This window comes from Oreochromis aureus, linkage group 17 (genome assembly GCF_013358895.1).
Source record: "Oreochromis aureus strain Israel breed Guangdong linkage group 17, ZZ_aureus, whole genome shotgun sequence".
NCBI lineage: Eukaryota > Metazoa > Chordata > Actinopteri > Cichliformes > Cichlidae > Oreochromis > Oreochromis aureus.
The window spans coordinates 19,094,210-19,116,684 of NC_052958.1; the positions used below are offsets into that span (position 1 = coordinate 19,094,210).

The 22,475-nt window shown below is 41.9% G+C and overlaps 1 protein-coding gene across 13 annotated transcripts in view; it reads left to right on the forward strand.

The window, feature by feature from the left end:
- The window catches only part of celf2 (cugbp, Elav-like family member 2), a 237,151-nt gene that overhangs the window by 127,023 nt on the left and 87,653 nt on the right, over positions 1 to 22,475 (forward strand). For all 13 annotated transcript variants that reach the window (XM_039600905.1, XM_039600908.1, XM_039600909.1 and 10 more), the window contains one exon: positions 11,591 to 11,787. In XM_039600905.1, coding sequence (XP_039456839.1) covers positions 11,591 to 11,787 — 197 coding nt within the window. The remainder of the gene's footprint in view (positions 1 to 11,590; positions 11,788 to 22,475) is intronic.

Consider the following 22,475-nt stretch of genomic DNA (forward strand, 5'->3'; position numbering starts at 1 on the left):
GAATTTTCCCCGTGCGGGAATATTTTTATTTTTGTCTCCAGCAGATTGCCTCCCCATCTGTGTATTTGCGAGCTTGAAAACTTTGTGACCAGATGTGCATTAAAATTCACTTTGCTCATTCACGCTCCCACGAGGAAGAGCGTTATTGAATCCAGTGACCTTGTGACCTCTCCTACAGTGTAAGCAGGCAGTATTTCTATTTATCTCTCAACAGATACAAACTTATTGATTTTTCTTGTGTCTAGATGAAACTTGTACATCTTTACAAACGCTTGTGGTGGTTGGAAAACCTTTTGTATTGTCCATGATTAGGAGTTTACCATGGACAGAGGTTAAATCCATAGATGACTGTGGAGACAGTATGAGTAAAAAGGACTATAGCAAAGCTCATACCATTTTGTCAGATTCGGATGTAAAGGTCGATACCAGTTGCTAATCTACCTGCTTGCCAGCTGTTGTCAGCGAAAACCAAAAGCTAGAAAACATCTAGAGGTCATGTGAAAAGGTGCGTTTAAAATCTATCATGCTGAGTGAGCAAATTCAGCTTTGTAGCCGGTGCTTTAGGTTGTGAAGGAATGTATTTTAACCCAAACTTTTGTCTTTACGTAACCCTAAAAACCCTTGAAAATAAAAGTAATCAATCTTTAAATCAAAAAGCAAAAAGGGAGTACAAAGGATGGATTTAGGTATGTAATCTGTCACAAAAAACATTTAAACATCTTTTTGATGTGATTGGATTACAAATTCAATCTCGGAGTATGGGAAACATTTTCCTTTGGCACAAACATCAAGTGTGGTTGAGTTGTGTTTAAGGAACAGGAGATATAACCCTTGCTACGGCGGTGTTTCAGATCGAAAAGGGTGTTCACTCGAAGGATGTAGTAGTGATTGGTAGGTGCTTCTCTACAGGTCGTAGTTCAGCTCCACTGCGAGTGTGCCTTGCCCTAAGTGGATCTCCTCCTCTGCATGTGATGGCGTTCATCACCTTGTTGTTTCCTCTCGCAGAATTTAAAATAGCACTTTGAGAGTGTGTGTGTGTGTGTGTGTGTGTGTATGGGAGGCAGTGGTACGGTGACTAATACACAGTTTAAGTTTCGTTGTGCAACTTAATTAACTTACACACATGCAGACAGGCTGTGAACAGTAGAATAATGTTTGCACTTGCTTTGAAAGGACCTCATTCATCCATAACATGTTCTTTCTTTATGAACCGTGAAGCATTTTTAAAAGAAGTTAAGGGGGGAAGAAAACTCAAGCTTGAATAGAGACGGAATAGAGTTATTCATATACCAATTTTGAGTGTACCTGTTGAGGCTTTCTTTTGGGTACTCAGCTGTGATACATTTACAGGCATTCTTATATGAGGCTCACAGTGTGCGTGTGTGTGTGTGTGTGTGTGTGTTTGACTGGAAAATGCCTGAATTCAGAAGAATCAGACCTGTTCAAAAATTATTCTGACCTATATTTTCTTCCCAGCGCTGTTTTGTTCACACCGTTAGCTACAAGGCGCTCATGTGATGGGGTGGGGGTGGGGTGGCTGCTTGCATTATGTTTACATGAAAGCCGGTGAAAAGCAAAAGAAGGAAGAAGACAAGTGGCTACAGATTGGGTGCACGCTTCATTATCATTCTTTCTTCTTTTTGATTCATTCACAGTGTTTTTAAATCTGTTCATCTCTCGACATTCATAAGTAACTTTTAAAGGCCAGTTTTCATTTTGGCCTTTGGGCAAGTTGCTTGTGGAATTGACGTCAATTAGCAATAGCTGATGTTTCACCAGATGAGATGACATCTTTCATAATGCTTTCCATTTCAGCCCTTAAAAGTAAAAGTCAGAGATGGCTAAAAACAACACAGTGGCTGTCTGAATGTTTTGTATTTTTATGCTAATGACTTGCTGAGGTAGGAGAAATGAAGTGTTAACTTTAAGGCTTGTTAGCTTAACACATCACAGGATGTGTTAATATTTGATCGGTCTGATTCCAAGTGTTTGTGCTGATGGGAACATTATCTTGCTATATGTTCTTTAAAAGCTTATCTGACATGTTGCATAAGTACACAGATATATTGCATGTGTTCATATACAAAGCTGTGAAAAAGTCTTGATCCACTCATTTCTTTGTCTTTCTGGGAAAATCAGATATAGGTGCTGTGATTTATGGAAATGTAAAAACACATAGAAATCCAGTATATAAGAAAAAAAGACTGAAATATTTAGTATGGCCCCTTTTATTCTTCAGCTTTTCCTTTAAGTAGTCTTCAGGAATAGTTCTCCAGGCTTCTTGAAGGACATTCAAAGGTCTTCTTTGGATGTTGGCTCTCTTTTGTTCAATATTACTGGTGTTCCCAACCCACTGGCAGTGTCTTGGTGGATCATTTTCATGCTGAAAAATTAAGCTGTTGTCAGATCAGAACCTTTTTAGATGGTATTGGATGGTGCATCCACATCTAAACGTACTTTTCTGGGTTATAATTCCAACAGTTTTGACAAGGTCCCCAAAACCACTTGCTGAAATGCATCCTCAAACCATGACAGACCCTTAACATCGGTTATTTGCTAAGTTGTTTGTTATGCATTGACAGAACACTTGTTCATCCCTTGAGTTAGGTGTCTTATGCTTAACTGTTTCATAGGTTAGTGTTTAGTGACTTGACAAGTAAAAACACCTGGACTGAAATTGAGTGAAAAACCAGCCAATGTCCAAAGAAATACTATGAAAGACCCCCAGAAAGCCTGGAGAAGTATTACTTCGACTGTTCTCATCATAAACCAAAAAATCTCATCAGCAGCTGGGCTCAAAGCCAAAAACTGACAAAAGCAATGAGTTTTTTAGCAGCGTTTAAGCATTTTCATTGCGGGAAACTGTTTTATTTTTTCAGCCAAGCTTTTACTTTGTCATTTGTTTTCAAGTATTCATATCAAGGTAGGTTTATGTGCCACAGATCACACCGCATGAACTGCCACCTGCAGCACCCAACAAGGGAGCTTTAATTCCAAAAAAACAGTGTGGGCTCCTCCAGCGTTTTCTACATGCGGGAAAATATGAGACATGAGAAACGAGCAGAATGAGACACATTTCACTTGTGTCCATGTGTGTCATGCATCAGTACGTTTTCTTCACATTGTGTGTGTCTAAGTGTGCGTTTGTGTGTGTGTGAGTGTTAGAGCGTAGGTGTATGTGTGTCTTCCCTCATTATCCGGCGACGGCGTGCGGTAGCTCGTTAGCACAGAGCTAGCTGAGCGTCAGGGCACCGGTGCAGCTTCATTAGGTACTGTGACATTTATCTGATCGTTTCCCTGCGTCGCATGTACTGCCATGTCTCCATGGCAACCGCAAAATGCGTGCACACACATAAAGGCAATCATACAGTCTCACACAGACCGAGCACTTTCTGCTGCTTTCCTCCTCCCCGCTGCATAGAAACACTGATAATAAAAAATATTTATTATGAAACATGTACCAGTGGCTGTTATCCCAGAGCTGTACCCAAGGTGGGTGGAATATTGCTTATTGTAAAGTTCAAGTGAATCACAGGCAATATCACACTCCCTCGTTTGGCTCGTACAGGGCCCCTGGGAGCCAGTTTACCTCGCTGTAAGTCACTTAGAGAAAAACTAAAAGTGTTCCAAATAATACCACTGAATGCCATTCATTTAGTTTGAGTCACTAATCCGCCGTGCACTGACAAAATCAGTTACGGACTGGGATTCTGGAGGGAAAAAAGTGTGTCTCTTGTGTTGTGTGGTGAAGTTACTAATCTCGTTCACAGCAGCAGAAACCACTGAGGCTCATGAAGTGAATTGTGAGTGTGTTTCACTGGATGTGCGCGTATCTGCGTGCACGTTATACGTACGTGTGCGCACACTGATGCACAGATGTTAGAATTCCAAGGTGCGTATGAGCGCTGTTCACTTGGGGCAAGTGTTGATGAAAGGAGCGCATTTAAATGGCTGCAGTGATTTTGTAAATCTCATATTTCTAAGGATCTCCAAGTATGTTTACAAGTGTGTCTTCCTCACCTCATTTTAATGCAGAAGGCTGTGTGATGTGCTCATTGATGCTCAGTGTGTCCAATGGGGGAAAATGCACTCAGCAGAGCCAACTTCTCTTTCATTTTCAGGGATATAAAGAGCATGAATAGAGCATCGCTGTTCAAATGGGGTTAGATGGTATCGGAGTTCAGGAGCTAATGGTTATCTATGGAACCCTACAGAGAAAGATCTACAAGCTTTGGGCCCCCATATATTAAACATTTGTGAGCAATACATTTCAAGTGTTTAGTAAATTTGATATCTTAGTTCATATGATAGTCATAATTTTTAAAGGCCTTAAAATGTAAAACAATGCAGTGTTTTATAAGCAAGAGCCAAAAATTGGGGGAAAACATTAAAGTCCCTAAAGCCGATATCTTCTGGTTATCCAAAGTCGGGTCACATGGCAGGAGGCTAAGCAGGATGTTCCACACGTCCTTCTCCTCAGCCACACTTCCCAGTTTCTTCCAAGGAGTTCCAAAGGTGTTCCCAGGTAAATAAGATGTATTATCTCTCCAGCTCATTCTGGATCTACCCACTTAGGCCTGCGCAGAAACCTTCCAAAGGGAGGCACCCAGGAAGCATCCTAACCAGATGCCCAAACCACATCAACTGACTTCTTTCCACATGTAGCAGCTTCACTCCAATACTCCTCCGAATGTCTGAGCCCTTCGCCCTGTCCCTAACCCGGAACCTAGCTACCCTACAGAGGAAACCTCAACGTGTGCCTCAGCTCTCTTTTCACCATGACAGTCCGGTGCAACACCTGCATTACTGCTGATGACTCGTTAATAAGTTCCCAAGATACTTGAACTCACTTGCTTGAGGCAGCCTCTTTCCACCAACCCACAAGAACCATGGCCTCAGACTTGGAGACTCTCATTCCAGCTGACTCAGCTGCAGTAAAGTTAATATCTTAGTTCATATGATATTCATAATTTTCTCACTCAGTAGAGGCAACTTGACCACTCTAGTGCATGCTGAAGGTCACATTCTCTTGAGGCCAATAGAACTACATCATCGGCAAAAAAAATATGGATGATGCATCCACCCTCTGCTTTACTGGGGTTTCCTGGTCTGTTTTAAATCCTCAGACTTCCAATATGGTTGGGAGCCATGGTGTCTAAAGCTGTGATCCAGTCAGCCAGCTAGCAGTTAAACAGGAGTCACTAAGAGATGGAACTAACTAGTTAGTAGTGATTGAACTTAAGAATACAGGGTTACATTTTCAACATGCATTGCAGAGCTGGATTTTTTTTTAAACAGAGGTGCAATTGAGAAAGAAAATGTCTGGAAGCGTCTGATCAAACACAAGCTTTTTAACTTGACAGGTCCCATCTACAAAGTCTGTGTATTATTTGCTAGCATGCATGTGAGACGGGAAATATCTGCTTAATGCAGCCCAAGAGAGCAGCTATCTTGTTTGTTGCTTCTTCCCAGCTCTACCCAGACAGTCATGTCTTAAACAAACTATCTCCTGCTGTGTACTGATGGTAGAGTCATTTCTTCTGAAAGTAGTATTATTGAATTGTCATGTAGCCCTTGATGTATCCCTTCAGCGTCTTCCACGATTTCTGTCTGTTCGTGTTAAAGTCATGTTAGAATCTGTCAAGGTGTGCACGTGTGAGGAGATCTGATTGCCCGTGGTAGTATGTCTGTGTGTGTTTTCTAACATATTTGTAGGTGCGTCTTTGTGTGTGTGCGCTAAGCTGACCTTGGTCCCTGCACTCCCTCTGGGGCGAAGAGGGGAACTGATGTTTCTCACTCTGCTTGTCAGCAAGATTAGTTCCCCTGTGGGACTGTTGCACACCCTGCAAACACGCTGCCAATGAGAAGAAGTGTGTGACAGCTCGGCCTTTCCACGAACCCACTGGAGTGTGCGTACTTGTATATGTGTGTGCTCCGATTGAGGGGTTACGGGAGTCAGAATGGATGTGTGTTTTAGAGCAGAAACAGAAGGGAAAAACAGCAGGGGGGATCAACGCAGCCAGCCTGAACCAGAGCCTGTGTGTGTATGCATGTGTGATATGTGTACATGCATGTGTGTATGGTTTCTGAGAGAGCACACGCTGAGCTTTTTGCTGTGCTTACTCTAGACCTGGCTCATCTGCATCCATCTCCTCCACCCTCTCCCTCTCTTTTACTCCTACTTTTTACCTCCGTCACTTTCCGACTGTCTGTTTGGAGCACATTCCTATCTTGCTGCCTACTGAACTCCAGCTGTGAACAAGGCCAACAGAGGGGATAGCAGGTGGTTAATGTAGTCCAGGTAGCTCATCGCTGTCACCATTTACTCTTTATCTGTGGAGGCAAAGATTGTTTTCCTTTTTCCTTCTACCTGTAAAATCCACAGCAAAGCAATATATTTTTAGGGTTTTTATTGTCAGTCTATTGCTGTGTGGCAACACTGTGTTTGGGGAAAAAATAGGAGAACTTGGATCTCAGAAAGTTAATGACTTGACTGTCATAAAGAACCTTAAATCTGAACTACATTGTATGTTTCTCATGATATAATAATCTGTTTATTTTCTGCCTAAATCCCACCTGACGTCCAGAGAGCTCCACAATTTCTAAAATCAGTGCTTTGGTTCAACATGGACCCTAGCTGTACTGGTTCACTGTGGGGAAGAGAGAGTTGAGCCTAAAAGTGACGCTGTCAGTTTACACGAGCTGTCATGGCCACGAGCTGTGAGTAGTAACTGAGAGAATAAGGTTGTGGATATGATGAAGTGTGTCTCGGCTCTCCCCTTACAGATGGCTTGGTCATTCGAGGGGGGCAGAGTAGAGCTGCCACATCGAAAGGAGGCAGTTGAGATGGTTGGATGGATGGATGGATGGATGAATGGATGGTGTCTAGATTCACAGCCATGTATCCATTTTCTGATGCTTCTCTGGGTCCAGGTCTAGGGGGCAGCAGCCTAAGCAGAGACATCTAGACCTCCCAATGCATGACCACCTCCTGCAACTCTTCTAGGCATACACTGAAGCCCTCCCAAGCCAGTAATGAGGTGTAATCTGTTCAGAAATGGCTTGACTCCCGCCCAAGGGCCTCTTCCTGGTAGGACATGCCCAAAACGACTCACTTTAGAGGCTTCCAGGAGGCAGGGTAGTTAGATACTCTAACCACCTCAACTACCTCCTGTCGATTTAGAGAAGTTCCAGATCGAATGACCGAGCTCCTAACCCTCACCTGGGAGAGCCCAGACACCCTTCATCAGACGCTCAGTTCCTCTAGTTGCATCAGCAATTTAATTCTTTCGGTCACTATTTACAGCTCATGACCATAGCTTAGATCAATCTGTACATTAACAGCTTCACTTCTAGGCTCAGCTCTCTCTTCACCACGCAGGACAGTACATCTGAGCCCGTTCAACTACACATGCATTCATTTTTACAGTTGAATTTCCAAATTTCTTAGTATTCAGTTATATAGTTGAATTTAGAGTACTCGTTGGCAGCCCTACATGTCCACAGCTTTTGGTTCTGTCTCATCTTTCTCATCACGCTAATATCTGGGTCACTGCTTTCAAAAGAAAAGCTCTTGCAATTTTCCAGCTCTTAATGACTAAAAGACTAACTTAGCAAATACCTGGTAAATGTAGTGGAACATTAAGCAGCTAAAAAACATTTTGTCTCCAGACAATAACAGCACTAAAGACAGCCTGAGTGCTGAACTTGATTTTAAATTGTCAATAACATGTTAAAAGCTTGTTCCCCACACCCCCCAAAATTATTGGATGACCTTTCTTGAACATTATTAGGAATCTTGAGGCCTTCTAACTGTTTTCTTGGCTATACTTTGGACTATACTCTGCTTCTAAACAGCTTCTTTAAATGTGCGTAAACCAGCCCTCCCACAAAGTAGATGCTTTAAGTCCAAATAAGTCACTTTCTACAACCTGACTGTGAAGTGTTTGTTCTACGTGTTAACAGCTGGAACCTGAGGGCACTGAAAAGAGAGAAACCACGCGGATGAGTGATGAATGGCTTGATGAGAAACATTTCCAGCTTTTCTGTTGGATTTCTGTTTTGATTCATGCCCAAGTAAAGTGAATAACACACATTAAATAAATGTTATCTTTCAGTATCTGAGCTAAGCTGAGTTCAGACATGCTACAGTCCTGGCAACCACGTCTTGATAGGTCGCTTCTCACTTCACTGTTACCACTGAAGCCAATTATTGAATTTGCCAAAAATATGCTGAGAGGGGAGGTTTGAGGAGCTGTGAATGTATAATGAAGATGATGCATGAATAAATAAATAAGGTTTTATGATCAATATAATGCAGCTGTAGTTTGGTCAAACAAGCCTGCTGTCTAATGTGAGTGCAAGGTGAGGGAATAGCAGCCCTTAGCAGATGCTTCAAAGCCCTACCCAGACACTTTTTTTTGTAGCCGGGCTTAATACACACATACACATTGTGAGTGTAGATCAGCCCTCAGTCACAGCCCTGTGCTTCAGGGAGACCGGAGTGATGGAAGCAATAGTTAAGCCATTAAGGCAAACAATTGGCTCAAATTGAGAGGGAGAGAGAGAGAAAAGAAGAGCAAGAAGAGGGAAAGAGGGAGGGAGATGGAGAGTCTATGGCAGGAGTGGATCCACTCAACGACTTAATCCGAGCCCCAGGACACTCTCCTGCTAAGCTTCACACACTTTCACAAACATCTACACCCACACACTATAAAGCTCTGCCTGCCTCCAATAACACCTTGTCAGTCTTGGCCACAGGGGCGATGGAAGAGCCGCTCATTCCTTTATAGTTAGCAGAGGCACCTACTTCCAACCACCTCGGGGAAAGACGGAGCGTGCAATCTACACAAGACAGCTCTGTGAGCATTCGTACGCCTTATGGCTGCTGGTGTGAAGCTATTCATTGTCTTAGCAGGCAGAGTGAATGGTGGAAGGAGCACAGGGTGGACAGTGTCTTGGACGAGGGAGGCGATCCTCTGACACCGGCTATTGTATCGTCTCCCCCCTTGGCCTTGCTCAGTCCCCACAAGCCTCACATAAACAGCCAACAATGAGGGATTGTCTCCAGCCTATTCCCCCTCTTTCTGCTCTTTAGCTTTCACACACACATCAGCTTTGTGTGTGTGTGTCAGAGGGCGAAGGCATGATGTGCTGCAGTCTGAACCCAGCGACCGCCGCGGCTTGTCCGATGCAGTCGTCTCCACCGTTTATGTGGCTAAATATCAGCCGGTGATAGGGCCAGTCAGCTACTTGCTACCACCGCCGCCCTTCCCTCCCTTACCTCCCTTCTCTCCTCTCTCCCCCCCTGCCGTCAGCTACCACCCTTGGGGCTCGTGCAGTACCCAGGCCCGAGCGATTTATCGGACAGCTTAGCGAGGAGCGGTTATTGCCCAGAGGACTGTTAGCACGGGCTTGGCTCGTTGACTCCTTCTCCATTTCTGGCGTTTTATTTGACATGTCCTTTAAGTCCTTTAAAGAATTGGGCGTTTCTGCCGAGCGCCTTGGCTCTTTCTGCAAAAGATGGATGGCCCGCGTTCAAAGGTCTGGATGTTTTCTTTCCTCTCCCTCAATCTCTCTCTTTCCCCCTCCCTCCTTCCTTCATCTCTTTCTCCTTTCGCTCTTGCTGAGCTTTATAGGGTGGTATTAGCGTTGTCAGCTAACCAAGCTCAGGATTTGGCTTTGTTTTGTTTTTGCCTCTTAAGATAATGCTTTTTCACTCTCCTGCCGAGAACAACAAAAGGAAGAGAAGAGCAATAAAACAGCACAGCCATTGACTTTGGTTTCATTAAACTGGTTTTCAGCCGTCTTCAATAGACCACAGGCCTTGATGGCGCTGGTGTGTGTGTGTGTAAGAGGTTGTTTGCAGCCATGTGTGTGTGATTATCGTCAAAACACAGCCACACTTAGGCTCGTGCGTACTCAGGTGCCGCTCTCATCTCTGTCATGGCCTTACTGCTGAAAGGTGCTGAAAGTTATTCACCTTCATTGGTGCATAATTAAATAAATAAATAACAGAGAGCGGAGCCACGAGTGTGTTTTGCGATGATAAGTGTTGTTGCTCTGCAGTGAAAGGGCGGGAAAGCACTTCACCTCCTTTTCGTGTGCATTCCAGATGTGGAAATATATAAGCAGACCGATCGGCGTGTAAGCATCTGTGTCCTGTTAGAGGCGGCCTGGAGGTTTACTGTACTGGCTCTGCAGCCTAATCCCTCACACAAAACCTCGCATTACCACGCCGCACGCTGTTTACCCCGCATCCAGCGAGGCGTGCGAACGCGCACAAACATTCACACATGCATCACGGCGTACATATATTCGCACAGAGTGTCTCCTCTGTCGGCTACAGCTCGGTCTTGTGTCGACAAGTGCGGTGAAAAAAAGACGTACTTTGTATGCCGCTTTTGCTGTTGTGCTGTAAAATAAAATCTGAGTTCACCTCAGTCCTTCAGTGTGGATTTACTGACATCCCGTATAGATCCATCGCTACATCTCCGCTATCAAAAATCCACACTTAGCATCACAGTGAAATGTCAGTTTGCTGATGTGTCAGGTCAGTGTATATAAAAATTGCCGGCTTCGGGGATATCAGGCTGTAAAACCTGAATTGAAAGCTGTCTCGCCCCGCTGTAAGGAGCTGCGAAGGCACCCAAGAGAATTTTATTAGTGTGGCTCTCACTGAGTTTCAGTGTCCTTGTGACGTTTCTAAAGGCTGTTTTAGAGCCTTTTCCATAGTGTTATGAATGAAAACCTGGGAGGGCCTTTTTTGAAGTTAAATTAATTTTTGGCACAATATTGGTTCCAAGGTTCTAATTTAAGATATTTTATTATTTCCTCCTTTTTCATGTGTGTGTCTGCTGAAAGCACAGTATCTTCTCTTATATTGGCTTTGAAATGCTTCAGAATTCATGATATTCTACTTTTACAGCTGTTTAAGCTTTCAAATCACTTTAACCCACTAGGATCTTGGCCATTTTCTTGTATGTCTGCTCTATCAGTTACTGCAGTATGCAAAAAACAATATATACGTGTGTGGATGACTAGTTTTTAAAACAAGAACTACAAGGTTACAATACACTGGGCTGACTGAGAAAATCAGTTGTGAAGCTGAAAATCAAGGTAACAAAGACTGCTTTTTATACTGCTGTGTAAATTTTAGTTTCTGCTGAATTTTTGGGGAGCAAATTTGAAACATGTAATTGTGCTGTGTGCAGAAACGATACACTCAACCTTTAGGTTATTTATTTTAACACAAGGAACATTTCCATGAGCAAGCCAGAGCACGGTTTGGATATTTGGTCTTATGAAATTGAAACTGCAGGGTAACGCTGTTCTGCCAGTGAAAACCGCTTTTAAGTTTTCAAATTCAGCTTCAGGTCAAGTTTGTTTGTGTCTAAGTGTGTTTACAGATGTGTAGTTTTAGTCCGAGATTCCTTCGATAATCAAAAAGATTAGGAAAATGCTTAAAAGCATTGTAGATCCAGTTTAAATCACATAACATGAACATAGAGACCCTGATTCTTAAGCTGTCAGTGATATCGGTTTGCCTTAATGTGGTGTTCTAATGTCCCGCCTTTTGTCTCTTCAACAGTAACGGCACGGCCGGAAAAATGAACGGGGCGCTGGAGCATTCGGACCAGCCAGACCCGGACGCCATCAAGATGTTTGTGGGCCAGATCCCACGCTCCTGGTCAGAGAAGGAGCTGAAGGAGCTATTTGAACCGTATGGAGCCGTCTACCAGATCAACATCCTCCGAGATCGCAGCCAGAACCCTCCACAGAGCAAAGGTACTAACCAACATAGTCACACAGTACTTAGTGGTGATGTGGTCATTCATGTATGGTTGTCTGCTTGAGTTTCTCTTCTTCTCGCTCTTGTTCTTACTTAATGTTTCTCTCGTTTCTTTCTTGTGATGAAGAAAAACATTATACAAGTATCAACAGACATTTATGCAAACACAACGATACAGTAGCCTAAGATATGATAATGAATCGAGGTACTTTGGTCCCTCTTCTTGGGGAGTCAAGTGCTCCTGTTTTGTCAAAGCTGCTGATGTCTCAGAGATAAGCCCAAGGTGTCCTTTGGCCTTGGTGCCATGACTCAGGAGCCCTTGGCGTCACATTAAACCCCACCAGAGTACAATTAAGCATCATTTTCAATGTTTTCAGTACAGACAAATTAACAAAAAGATGTTATAATAGTGTTAGGATTATGATAGGGTTAGAATTACAATCATCAGTGATTATATCAGAGGGTTAACCTCTTAATACACACCAGATCACAAGTGACCTGCTTAGGGTTAGGGTCATCATTAGTGATGACTTAGACCTCAGAGGATTAAAGCAGCACTGCTAGCTCTCAGCATCACAGACTATATGAAAGATGGGAAGACCTACTATGTCTGAAAATTGAAGCTGCTGATGAAGTGCCATAAATCTGCATTTTGTTAATAGCCAGACTTGCTAATCAAGCTAGCTAGCATTAGCTTATAAATTAGCATGCTTCTGTATCCAATTAAGGTCATTTGTGGCTCTAACAAGATGGGAACAGCCCTCATGCTTAACTTGAGAATTGAACATTACAGTGTGTAAAATGTTTATTTTTAATATGTCAGTAGATTGTAAATCGCAGTCAGCTGAGTTCTGTTTTTTTAACTTCCAATTGAAGTGCTTAATCCTAACTAAGGTGGCCTCTATAGGACAAACATGTTTTAGTCAGCCTAAGAAGGTCAGAAACATTAAATTTATAACATATGTGAAAGGCTTTTAATCTACTGTTCCCCTCAGCTGATAATGTCAGGTGACGTCTCCATGTCTATTTACTCTGAAAGAGGCTGTAAGACTTTGGGAAAGAGTCCATTACAGATCAGTGAGTTAAAGAATCTCGATTCTGATCGATGACAATGAAACTAAGTTGAGTAGTTGAGGACTGAACCTTTCTGTCAGCAAGACTTGTTTTAGCTGCTGTTAGCCGCTGTTAGCTGCTTTAGCCAGCGTTAGATCAACTTTTTTTGAAGTGGATCTAACATTTTTGGACTCTCAGCAGATAAACTAAAAAGTAAATAAAATATGAGCATTAAATCAAACTGTTTATCAGAGGGAAAGCATGATTTTTAGGATACGCAAGCTTGATATTAGCTGGCAAAATATTAGCTCTTGTTAGCTGTCCGGAGATGGGAGGGTTGCAAATCTAATCTGCTGATAATAAGTAATTAAAACAATATCAGGAATAAATAAGCAAATTTCTCTTCTCCTCCACCTTAGGTGTTTTATTTATGTGGCAGATCTCCAGCCAATCATATAGGAGATGTCCTTTAAAACTACTCTATTCAAATGCGGTGGAGAACATGGAACACAAACCACAAACCTGCTCCTTTGTATTTTTAATGGATTAATTATAAATTAATTATAAATTTATGAGAACATATCAGTTTCTTGGAAGATATAATTACACAATACAATTACTAATCTATGTATATTTATGAGTATAATACCCTTTTTTTCTAAGTAAATAATACATAAAAAAAATACTGAGTGCACCTTTAAAGCAGGATTTCACAAACTGGGTTAGTCAGTAGAAATCTGTGTTCAGTCAACTATCTGCTCATTTTTTCTCTGACCTCTCAAAACACTTCCCTGATGATGTTATGGCTTGAGTTGCTATTTTCAAGTCATGACTAATTTGAAAAGGATAAACCAGGGTATTCTTGTGCACTCATGGCTTGCCGATCACAAATCGATAGCCAATGAGATTGCATTTTAGCCAGATGTGACCCTTTGCCGGTCACATCTGGTGTTAAAACACCAAGAGTGGACACTACGACAATGCTCAGCTCAGGGCTTTACTTCAGGACTTCACATCAGATGGTCACAGCCATCTTTTATAGATCTTTTATATGCCATCTATGTTTTGCATCAAGTACTGCTCCAACGCTAAAGGACAGTTTGTCCGTATCTGAAGCCAACCGCTTCTGTCAAAAACGGCACTTTTTAACGCTCTGCTATGAGAATGCGTAGGATACCCCTACAGAAAACACAAATACTTAACTGTATGTACACTTCTACCCACACAGAGGCACATAGTCTGTCAGTGGTTGAGGACCGTCCCACCTTTTTAACGGCAGAACAAGTGATGCATGTGCAACATTACACAAGCAAACACGTATTTCGTGCACCATTTGAAGACAAAGACTCGCCTTGCCAGACTTACACAGTCAATTGTTTGAAACTGCATGATTTGCAGCTATTTTCTCCCATTCCCTTTTCTTTTTCCTTTGATGAATTCATCAAGTGTGAGAGCAAACAATAGAGACAGCAGCCACAAACGGGCAGACAATAGCGTTGCCATATTAACAGCCATCAACCAGAGTGGGGGTTGATGACACTCCTGATGAGACATGGAGAGTGGGAGGAAAGTAAAGAGAGAGGCAGTGAGGACGGCAGGAAGGGAGAGGTGGCGCTTCCATCCAACTGTAAAGCAAATTTTGAAGAGAAGTTTCAAAGTGTCACTTGAAACAAGATCAGAATCAAGAGGGATGAAGCGCGAATAAAGCCAGTAAACACTTTCCTGCAAGAAAAATGAAGTCAAGGAGTTTTCATTTCTGGGCCAGCTGATGCTTGCCATGGATGTCTTGAAATGCGGTGATATATTACAAAGTAAAGCTCTGTATTACATTTAAAAACTTCTAATTTGGCTTGTCGGATGCTTTGAGAAGGAAACATATTTGACATATTTGGGTTTTTTTCTAATACCAGGCAGAGTAACAGTGTTACTTATACAGAAATCATAAGAATAAGATCTGACCTCTTGGTTTTGGTGTGTGGAGCTTTTTACTTTCAATACTTCCCTTGCTTCATGTTGCCACAGTGACATCACCCGTTTAAGTCTTTACTCACCAAAATTATTTTTGCAGGATGTTTTGGAGCGATTAATGTACAGCGAGCAATATTGTTAGTTTAATAAGGCTTTCAAAAGTGTTGCAAACATGAACACATACAAGAGGTCCAGTTCACTGACTATGAAATAGCTGATTTGATGCCGAGCAAACAGCTAGCAGCCATAGTCAAATCGTCCATGCGCAAAATAATGAAGATGTTAAGCCTTGACGTAATTTAAATTGTCAACTTATATAAATATTTAAGACTTTTTTTACTGCCTGGCTCTAAAAATGTTTATTTTTTTCTTTAAAGTCATATTTTTATTATTGAAGATTATGAGGACTGACGCATTTTTACAGGCAGCCGCAAGTGCCCCTTTGTGGAACTACATGTTTTTGGTAGAAAGAAATGCAGATCAGTGCATGAACGTGTGCATTTTGTATATTCAGTCGGTCGAAATGACATAAAACGTTGCACTTTATGCAACTACACCTGGGTAGACTCGCATGAGACCCATGTCCCCAAATAGCCCTGAGAGTTCCTGCTTATACGCTGCAATAGAAATTTAGAGTGCAAATCAGTGTTGAGTAGGGATGCTCACCTCGTGCTCACCCCTGTTTTTATATGGGTGATTTTCATATTGCAATTTTTAAAACAGATTTTTTTCGAGTAATAGTTAAGTAGAAATTAGTGATTTAAGCTCCGAAGGTTATTAACTACCAGGTAAATGTGGTAATTGTGCACTACTAATTTTCTGCATACTGAAAACTTTTGCTGGGAAATGATCGCCTGGTTCATTATTATTGAAAATCTGGTCTATTCAAAATTTATTATAGGAAATTATGGTTATTGGCTGGCCAACCTATAGTATTCTGTAAACCTTAAACCTTATGATACATATATATATATATATATATTCAATTTCCTCTTTTTTGTTTTTTAATGACCTTGAGGCTGATTTCAAAATTTATTCTCATTAACTCACATTATTCGTATAGCTGTATTGAAACATTTGTTCCTCCGATGAGTGTAAAAAATGCGGGGCGATTAAAAGCTGACCTCCTGCTGAGTGTATACTTTTGAAAGATGTGATGTCATCCACCTTTCTGCAGCTACACCCTCCACCTCACCTCTGTTTTTAGTTCTTCTCTCTCTGATTTTCCTCTTTTTTGGCTTCCTCTCATTCTGACTGAGTCATACAAGCTTATGAAAGCCTGGAGACAGCGTTCTGCCAAGACCCAAATCAACGCATTTCTGCACACCAACACACTTGTCATGTGCTTTGCATTTGTGTGTCCTTAGCCTTGAAATGACTCCTTTTCTCCCCACTAGTCTCTCCTCGCTCTCCTTGTTCCCTCTGATATCTCTGAGGGGTGGACGGGGGCCACAGTTCCCCCTCATGTCCTTCAGCTCCTTCACATCTCCTTCTCCATCTTCACTACCCTTGAAATGAGTTGTTTTTGCAGCTGATGAGTCAAAAGTATCGCTCAACGGGAGAAAACACAGCCACCTAGCGTGCCTTTCATTTTTTTCTACTCAACATGACAATCTTTGTCCATATGCCTCATTTTTATTTATTTATTTTTTAACAGTCTCCTTTTTTGTGTGCTGCGAGGTGGAGTGCATTAAGAGGAAATGTAGCATTTGATTGGGCTCTTACTGGCCTTGTTATTCGCAGGCGCTGAGCGCTGTTGTTGTTTTCTCATAGTTAAGTAAGCCGCCTGGCCTCATCTGCACCCGCTCAGCCAGAGGGAGCTGCGATTGCCCCCTCGCCAGTTTCCCTGTTGAAATTTCGCCAGTGTCAGGGAAACTGTGGCCTCTCGCTTCCCTCAATGTGTTTATTTTAAATTAGCAATGGTGTTGTTTGTAAAGGATCTTCGCCATTTGGGGCAAATGAGCCCACTCCGGTGCCCCAGCGGTGACCCAGAGGCACTTTTTCAATTCTTTGTAAAATACCAGTTTGGATTTAAATGAGTTTGTTAGACCCACCGAGACGTAGGAGAAGTTTCACTGCTCCCAACTTTTCTGCTTCCTTCTTTTTTTCGATTTTCTTTGCACCCTCATTAGATGACATCTCCGCAACTGCTAGTTTGAAAAAGAACATAACAACAAAAAGGGGAAAACAGGACGACATAATTGACAGCAAAAATTTGGAAAAGCGCATGATAACTTGTTAATTAAATGCTCAACTCATAAATTTATGGAGGATGCATGGGTCTGAAAGTGAATAAAAACAAGAGTGTGCCTCGTCAAATTAAGATTAGTCTGTTCAGATATGAATAAGGAAGAAAGAAACAGTGCTTAGCAAGTTAATTAGACCACAACCATTTAAGGTTTATGGCACACATTGATTATGTTTTTTATGTTTCTGTAATGCTTGATGATATTATTAATGCTAAAATATCTTTTTTCTGCTATCCATGAATTCTCAAACTGACGGTTTTACAAAAAGCAGAAAAAAATAGTAAAGGATATTATTATTTTTGATTAAGATGCCAAATTAAAATTATTTATTTGTTTTCCTGAACAGAAAATTACTTTCGGTATTTGAATATTGTGCTGGTTTAAAGTCCAGTGTGCCGACTCCAATTTGGTTATAAAAACATGAGTTCGGTTTTGCTGTTTCCTTAACAAATAACAATATAATTTTTTGGTTTTAAACAAGTTTTGAGCAGGTTTCTAAAATATGTTCTTTTTTTATGACTCCTTGTCTGATAAAGTTATTAAGCACTGTAGGCATTATTGTGTACGTTCAACAGGTTCTCTGGGTAGATGTTTAAGTTAAAACATCTTTAATAGTCTTTAGGTGGTCAAAAAGTGACCATCGTCACAGGGGTGCAGTAAAATTATTTATTAGTTCCTGCTTTATTTTCTTTAACTGTCTATGTGCTTTCATTAAAGCTTTAGAGGAGTCAAATTCAAGTACTCATTGATATCACTGGGGGTTTTTTTTCACTTTAGTCTGTTTTGCATACAAAAGGTTTGCAAAGTTGTGCTGTCCCACAAGAAATACTGCTGCTTAACTGCCTGATTTTCCTTGCTGGTATCCCATATTTGTCTTTTGGCATCAAAAAATAAAGGGAAAATAAAAGGATAAAGGTACCAGAGTATGTACTACATAATTACTTTTAATGAAATACTCATCCCATAGTGCTTTGAGTGCTTTGTAATTCCCAGATTCCACAACAAATGATTTCCAACCTTATCAAATTGAATTATCTTCATTAGCATAGTTGTGAAAAATAATAAATTGTTATAATTTAAAGTGTAGCTTGGTTATCGATTATGATACAGTGCTTCATTTCTGATCTCAATCACTGTTTAGGGTTATCTGAGGGTTCGTGCTCATTAAGTGATCTGACGTGCTCGGGTTTAAATGTTACCATGGTAACGCCAATCTCCACCAATGAGGGATGTTGGATTGTTGGTTAGACAGTATAAAAGATGGACACTGCAACTCAGACATCCACTGGTGTCTGAAGTCTGGTTTTTGAAGCCTCGAGATGAGCGTTTCCACCGCATGATTGCAAAAGAAACTGGTGTGAAGACGAGGGGGGGGTCTGGCTGTGAAACTGACTAATGACCAGTCAGTCACAAGTTGTTAGCCAATGAGTGCAGTTTCATAACACAGATTTACAAAATAGACCCAAAATGAGTGACTGAGCCCATAAACTCATACAGGAAGTTGCATTCTCCATAGACTTCTATGGGAAGTCTCTTTGTAATCACAGCCATCGCCATCTGGTGGCCTTCAGATAAAATGGAGGTTTAAGGCACTTCAATATCGGCTTCATTTTTCTAACGCACCAAATACACACATAAGCCATAACCAGCGTCACCTGATATATGTCATACCAGCTGACATCGAGGAAAAAACGTGATTTCTAGTTGATCTCCAAAATCGAATTATGACTGTTTAAATGAGCATGACAACTTAAATCTGAAGTCACAGAAATATTTCTTTTACCAGCTGGTTTATTATAAGAAATTACTCCAAGATGGCAGTCAGACTTGGGCAAACATTCGACTGGGACAGCTATGAATAAATTAATGATTAATTACAGGATGTTGAAGATAAAACCCAAGACTTAATGCCCGCTTGGAGCTCTGGCTAAAATGCAGTTTTCCACATCAAACCAGCGAGTGGATATCTGTGGATCAGTGTAATCCCCCTCCCCCCCGTCTTATTATTGTCATCATCTGACATCACATGACGGTCCTAAGTGCTGTATGAGAGGCTGCTTCAGCCCAACGAAAATAAAATTCCTTGAGCAAACACCATTCAGTCGTTTTCGGAGCACTTTTTGGCATTAAAGTAAAAGATATCATTTCAGCTTCCAAAAACACATATTGGTAATAATTTAAATGATCTCTTTAATCCCGTTTAGGTTATTCAGAAGCCAAAATGTAATCAATCACAGAGAAATGATTTGAGAGTCAGCTTGGTTTGGTCCCAGAGCATTAAATTGTGTCACTTTTGTGCGTCATGCAGAATCCATTTTGCCGTTTGACCCAGGTGCTTGCATTTAGGCTGCGTGTGTGAGTGTGTGTGTGTGCTTATGCTGACTAGGACGGTCTGGGGAATATCGTGGCGCTACTGTTGGTTTAATGTGTTTGGAGTTAATAACCAGATGAGTGGATGAGCCGGGGAGGAAGGGAGAGAGTGAGAAATGGAGCAATTTGGCATTTTGTGCTGAAAGAGAGAGAGAGATGGAGGCAGAGATAAAGAGAGAATGAGACAAAGAGAGCCAGAGGGGTAAACAGAAAATGGTCCTTTTGCTAAAACACAACCTTAAGCGCCATGACGGGTTTGTTGCAGCGTGTGTGTGCGTCTGTGTTTTGGCTGGGGATGCGCTTTGTCATTTATCTTAATGATACAAGTGAGACACAAGCACACGCGCACACATGAACATCATGCATGCACAGAGTAAGTTTAATGTCTTCATTAAGTGGCTGATCTGCGCAAAAGTCTCTGTGCACAACACGGCCTGGAAATACTTTGGAATGATCAAAATAAGATATAAGGCTCAAGGGATTTGAGTCGTGTCGAACTGAATGCAGACGAGTCTAAATTTTAACAGGCCTGAAATTATTATTGGATAAAGCGATGTTGTCTGTCAGACCTGCGAATGCCAGGGAAGGGGAAAAAATGAAGCACGAGTGATTATTTCTCTCTTAAAATTCTGATTCAGCTCTCAAAAAGCAAGAGCCAGAGCTTTATTATATGATTAGTGGATTATTAAAAAGACTATAATCACTCAGCCTTCGCCAAAACCAATAACCAGTGACATGTTCATTTTAATCGGTGTCTGTTTTCTAATCTGTGTTGCTGATAGTTGCTGCGGGCAAGTGATTCCACCTGTAGCTGAAAAGACAAATTAAAAAATGGGGGCGGGGGGAGTGTCAACATCAAACCCCAAAAACGTGAGCGAGGGATGACGAGGCTGACACTAAAAAGGTGCCGAAGCGTGAAAATCGATACCGAGCCGTGATAAATGTTTGAACTGGACGTCTGAAACCGCTCAAACGTCATTTGTTATGAACCCGCGTGTCACACTGACAAATGAAGAAAGAAAACAGAAACGCCTCTGGAAATCATTTCCAGCCCACAGATAAACACATGTAGCAGATTACAGCGTTTGATTTTCGATCACTGCTCAGATCAACTTCCTCACTGCCTGGGCTGCTCTGATGCCGTGTCCAGGGACCCGCACACCCGTCCAATGGCAGACATCCGCTTTGCAAGCCGACTGTATCCTCTCGCTCGGCTATGGCAACGTGCAGAGCTGAACGCTCCGCCGTCCAAGACAATTATCTGCTCTAATGGATTCAGTTGAGACGGGGCCGACCTGAGACGGAGGACTGATTTATTTCATTCTTTCCTAAAGCAGAGTGGCCAATTAAATCGCCTTAACTAGACGTTAGCTTTTTTAGCCAGCTACCCGGGCCCAATTAGGGAGCAGCTGCAGGTGGATTTTAATGGGAGATTTTATGTGAGTGTGTGTCTTTGTGTGTGTGTGTGTGGATTCTCATCTCCGTGTGTCTTTTTTCCCTCTATGTTTATACTTTTGCATGCCTCAGCGACAGAGAGAGTTACTTGGTTATAAGCAAACTTGCAGAGCTGGATTTTCTTTTCCCTCCCTCTCCGAGCACTTCGAGGTCGGCCAGAAAGTGGCTTTGATTTCCGGAAAGTGCTCTTGTTGTTTTTGCAGCCAGTAAGGGAGGGAGCCAGCGAGGGGGAGGATTGACATTGGTGCTTTTCCACCAAAGTAACTAGTGGATTGTATAGATTTGTGAAGTGCTGCGAGCTGGACCGATTCCTACGTTAACAGGATTAGAACATCAGCCAAATGCCCGTCAGAGATGCGGCATTGTTTGAAGCCATCCACTCATCCTCTCCCTGTTTTTCCATCTGACAATCTGTTCTTATTGCGCTGTCAAATTCAGAATGTGTTCTCTGTCATATTTCCCCCGTCCCTGCTGTCACTCAGCGGCTCTTTGACACACATAAATTATACACATTAAGGGGCATTTTTACAGCTGCACAGAGAGAGCAACGAGGGAACGGCGAGGAGGGGGGCGGGAGAGGAAGAAATGGAGCGAGGTGGAGTATGTATTCCATGCCACCCAGAGGCCTGTGTGAGCAGTAATTGCAGTAAAGTGTAGTTAATGTGGGTCAGCGGTTGAGTGGAACCCCAGGGGTCAAAAGGAAAGTAGAGGGGAAGGGGAATGATGGGGGGGAGAAATTCGTGTGGGTCACTGTAAGAACCCTGCCTCGGGTGGAAGGGCTCTGGGTGAAGCTCTGCGATACATCCCACACCTGTCTCTTTTTCCCCTTTTAATAAAGCATACTTTCATTCTGCTGGACTGCAGGGCTTTGCCTCTTTTATTTTCACCCTACCCTACCGCCTGCCTTTTTCCCACTCTTTCTCCAGTCTGAGGTAATTCAAGCCCGCACATTTGTGTGCTGAATAGAGCTGCTGATGCCAACCTGGAGGTTTGGACCAACTAGATACGTCTTTAACCTTAACCCATGGGATTAAGCAAGTAAATTGGAGGTAAAAACATAACCTGTTCATATTCTAAAGAACTGACCTGTAATTATTTTAAATAAAATTACAGGTCAGGCGATTGGACAAATATATCAGCTCTTTGCTGATCAAACTTTGGCTTTTTGGAGCGTTTTAAAAAACATATATTCGATTTTTATTTCCTAATTTAGTTTTCTGTCTCCTCGAGAATTCAACTCTGTAAAATAGTTGACCTGCAAAGTTAAACTGAATAATAATAAGAGGAAGAATAACTAGCATTGGGATTTGGATGAAATCATGCACATTTCACTAATTTCCATCTTTAAGGAAACTGTCCAGTTTGTAATACTCAGTCAGTTTTATGCCACACAACAATGTCACTTCTGTATTGTTAATAATTTGGACCCCACACAGTGTTCTGATAGCTGTTTACAGTTTATTTGTGACACACACAATGTACTTCAGATCAGCACGAATATTCCAGCGTGGTCAGCTTTCCAGGTGGCCTCACACACACACACACCTCCTCTTCTGGTCTCTGACCTCCACCTGTCCCTCCAACCTCCT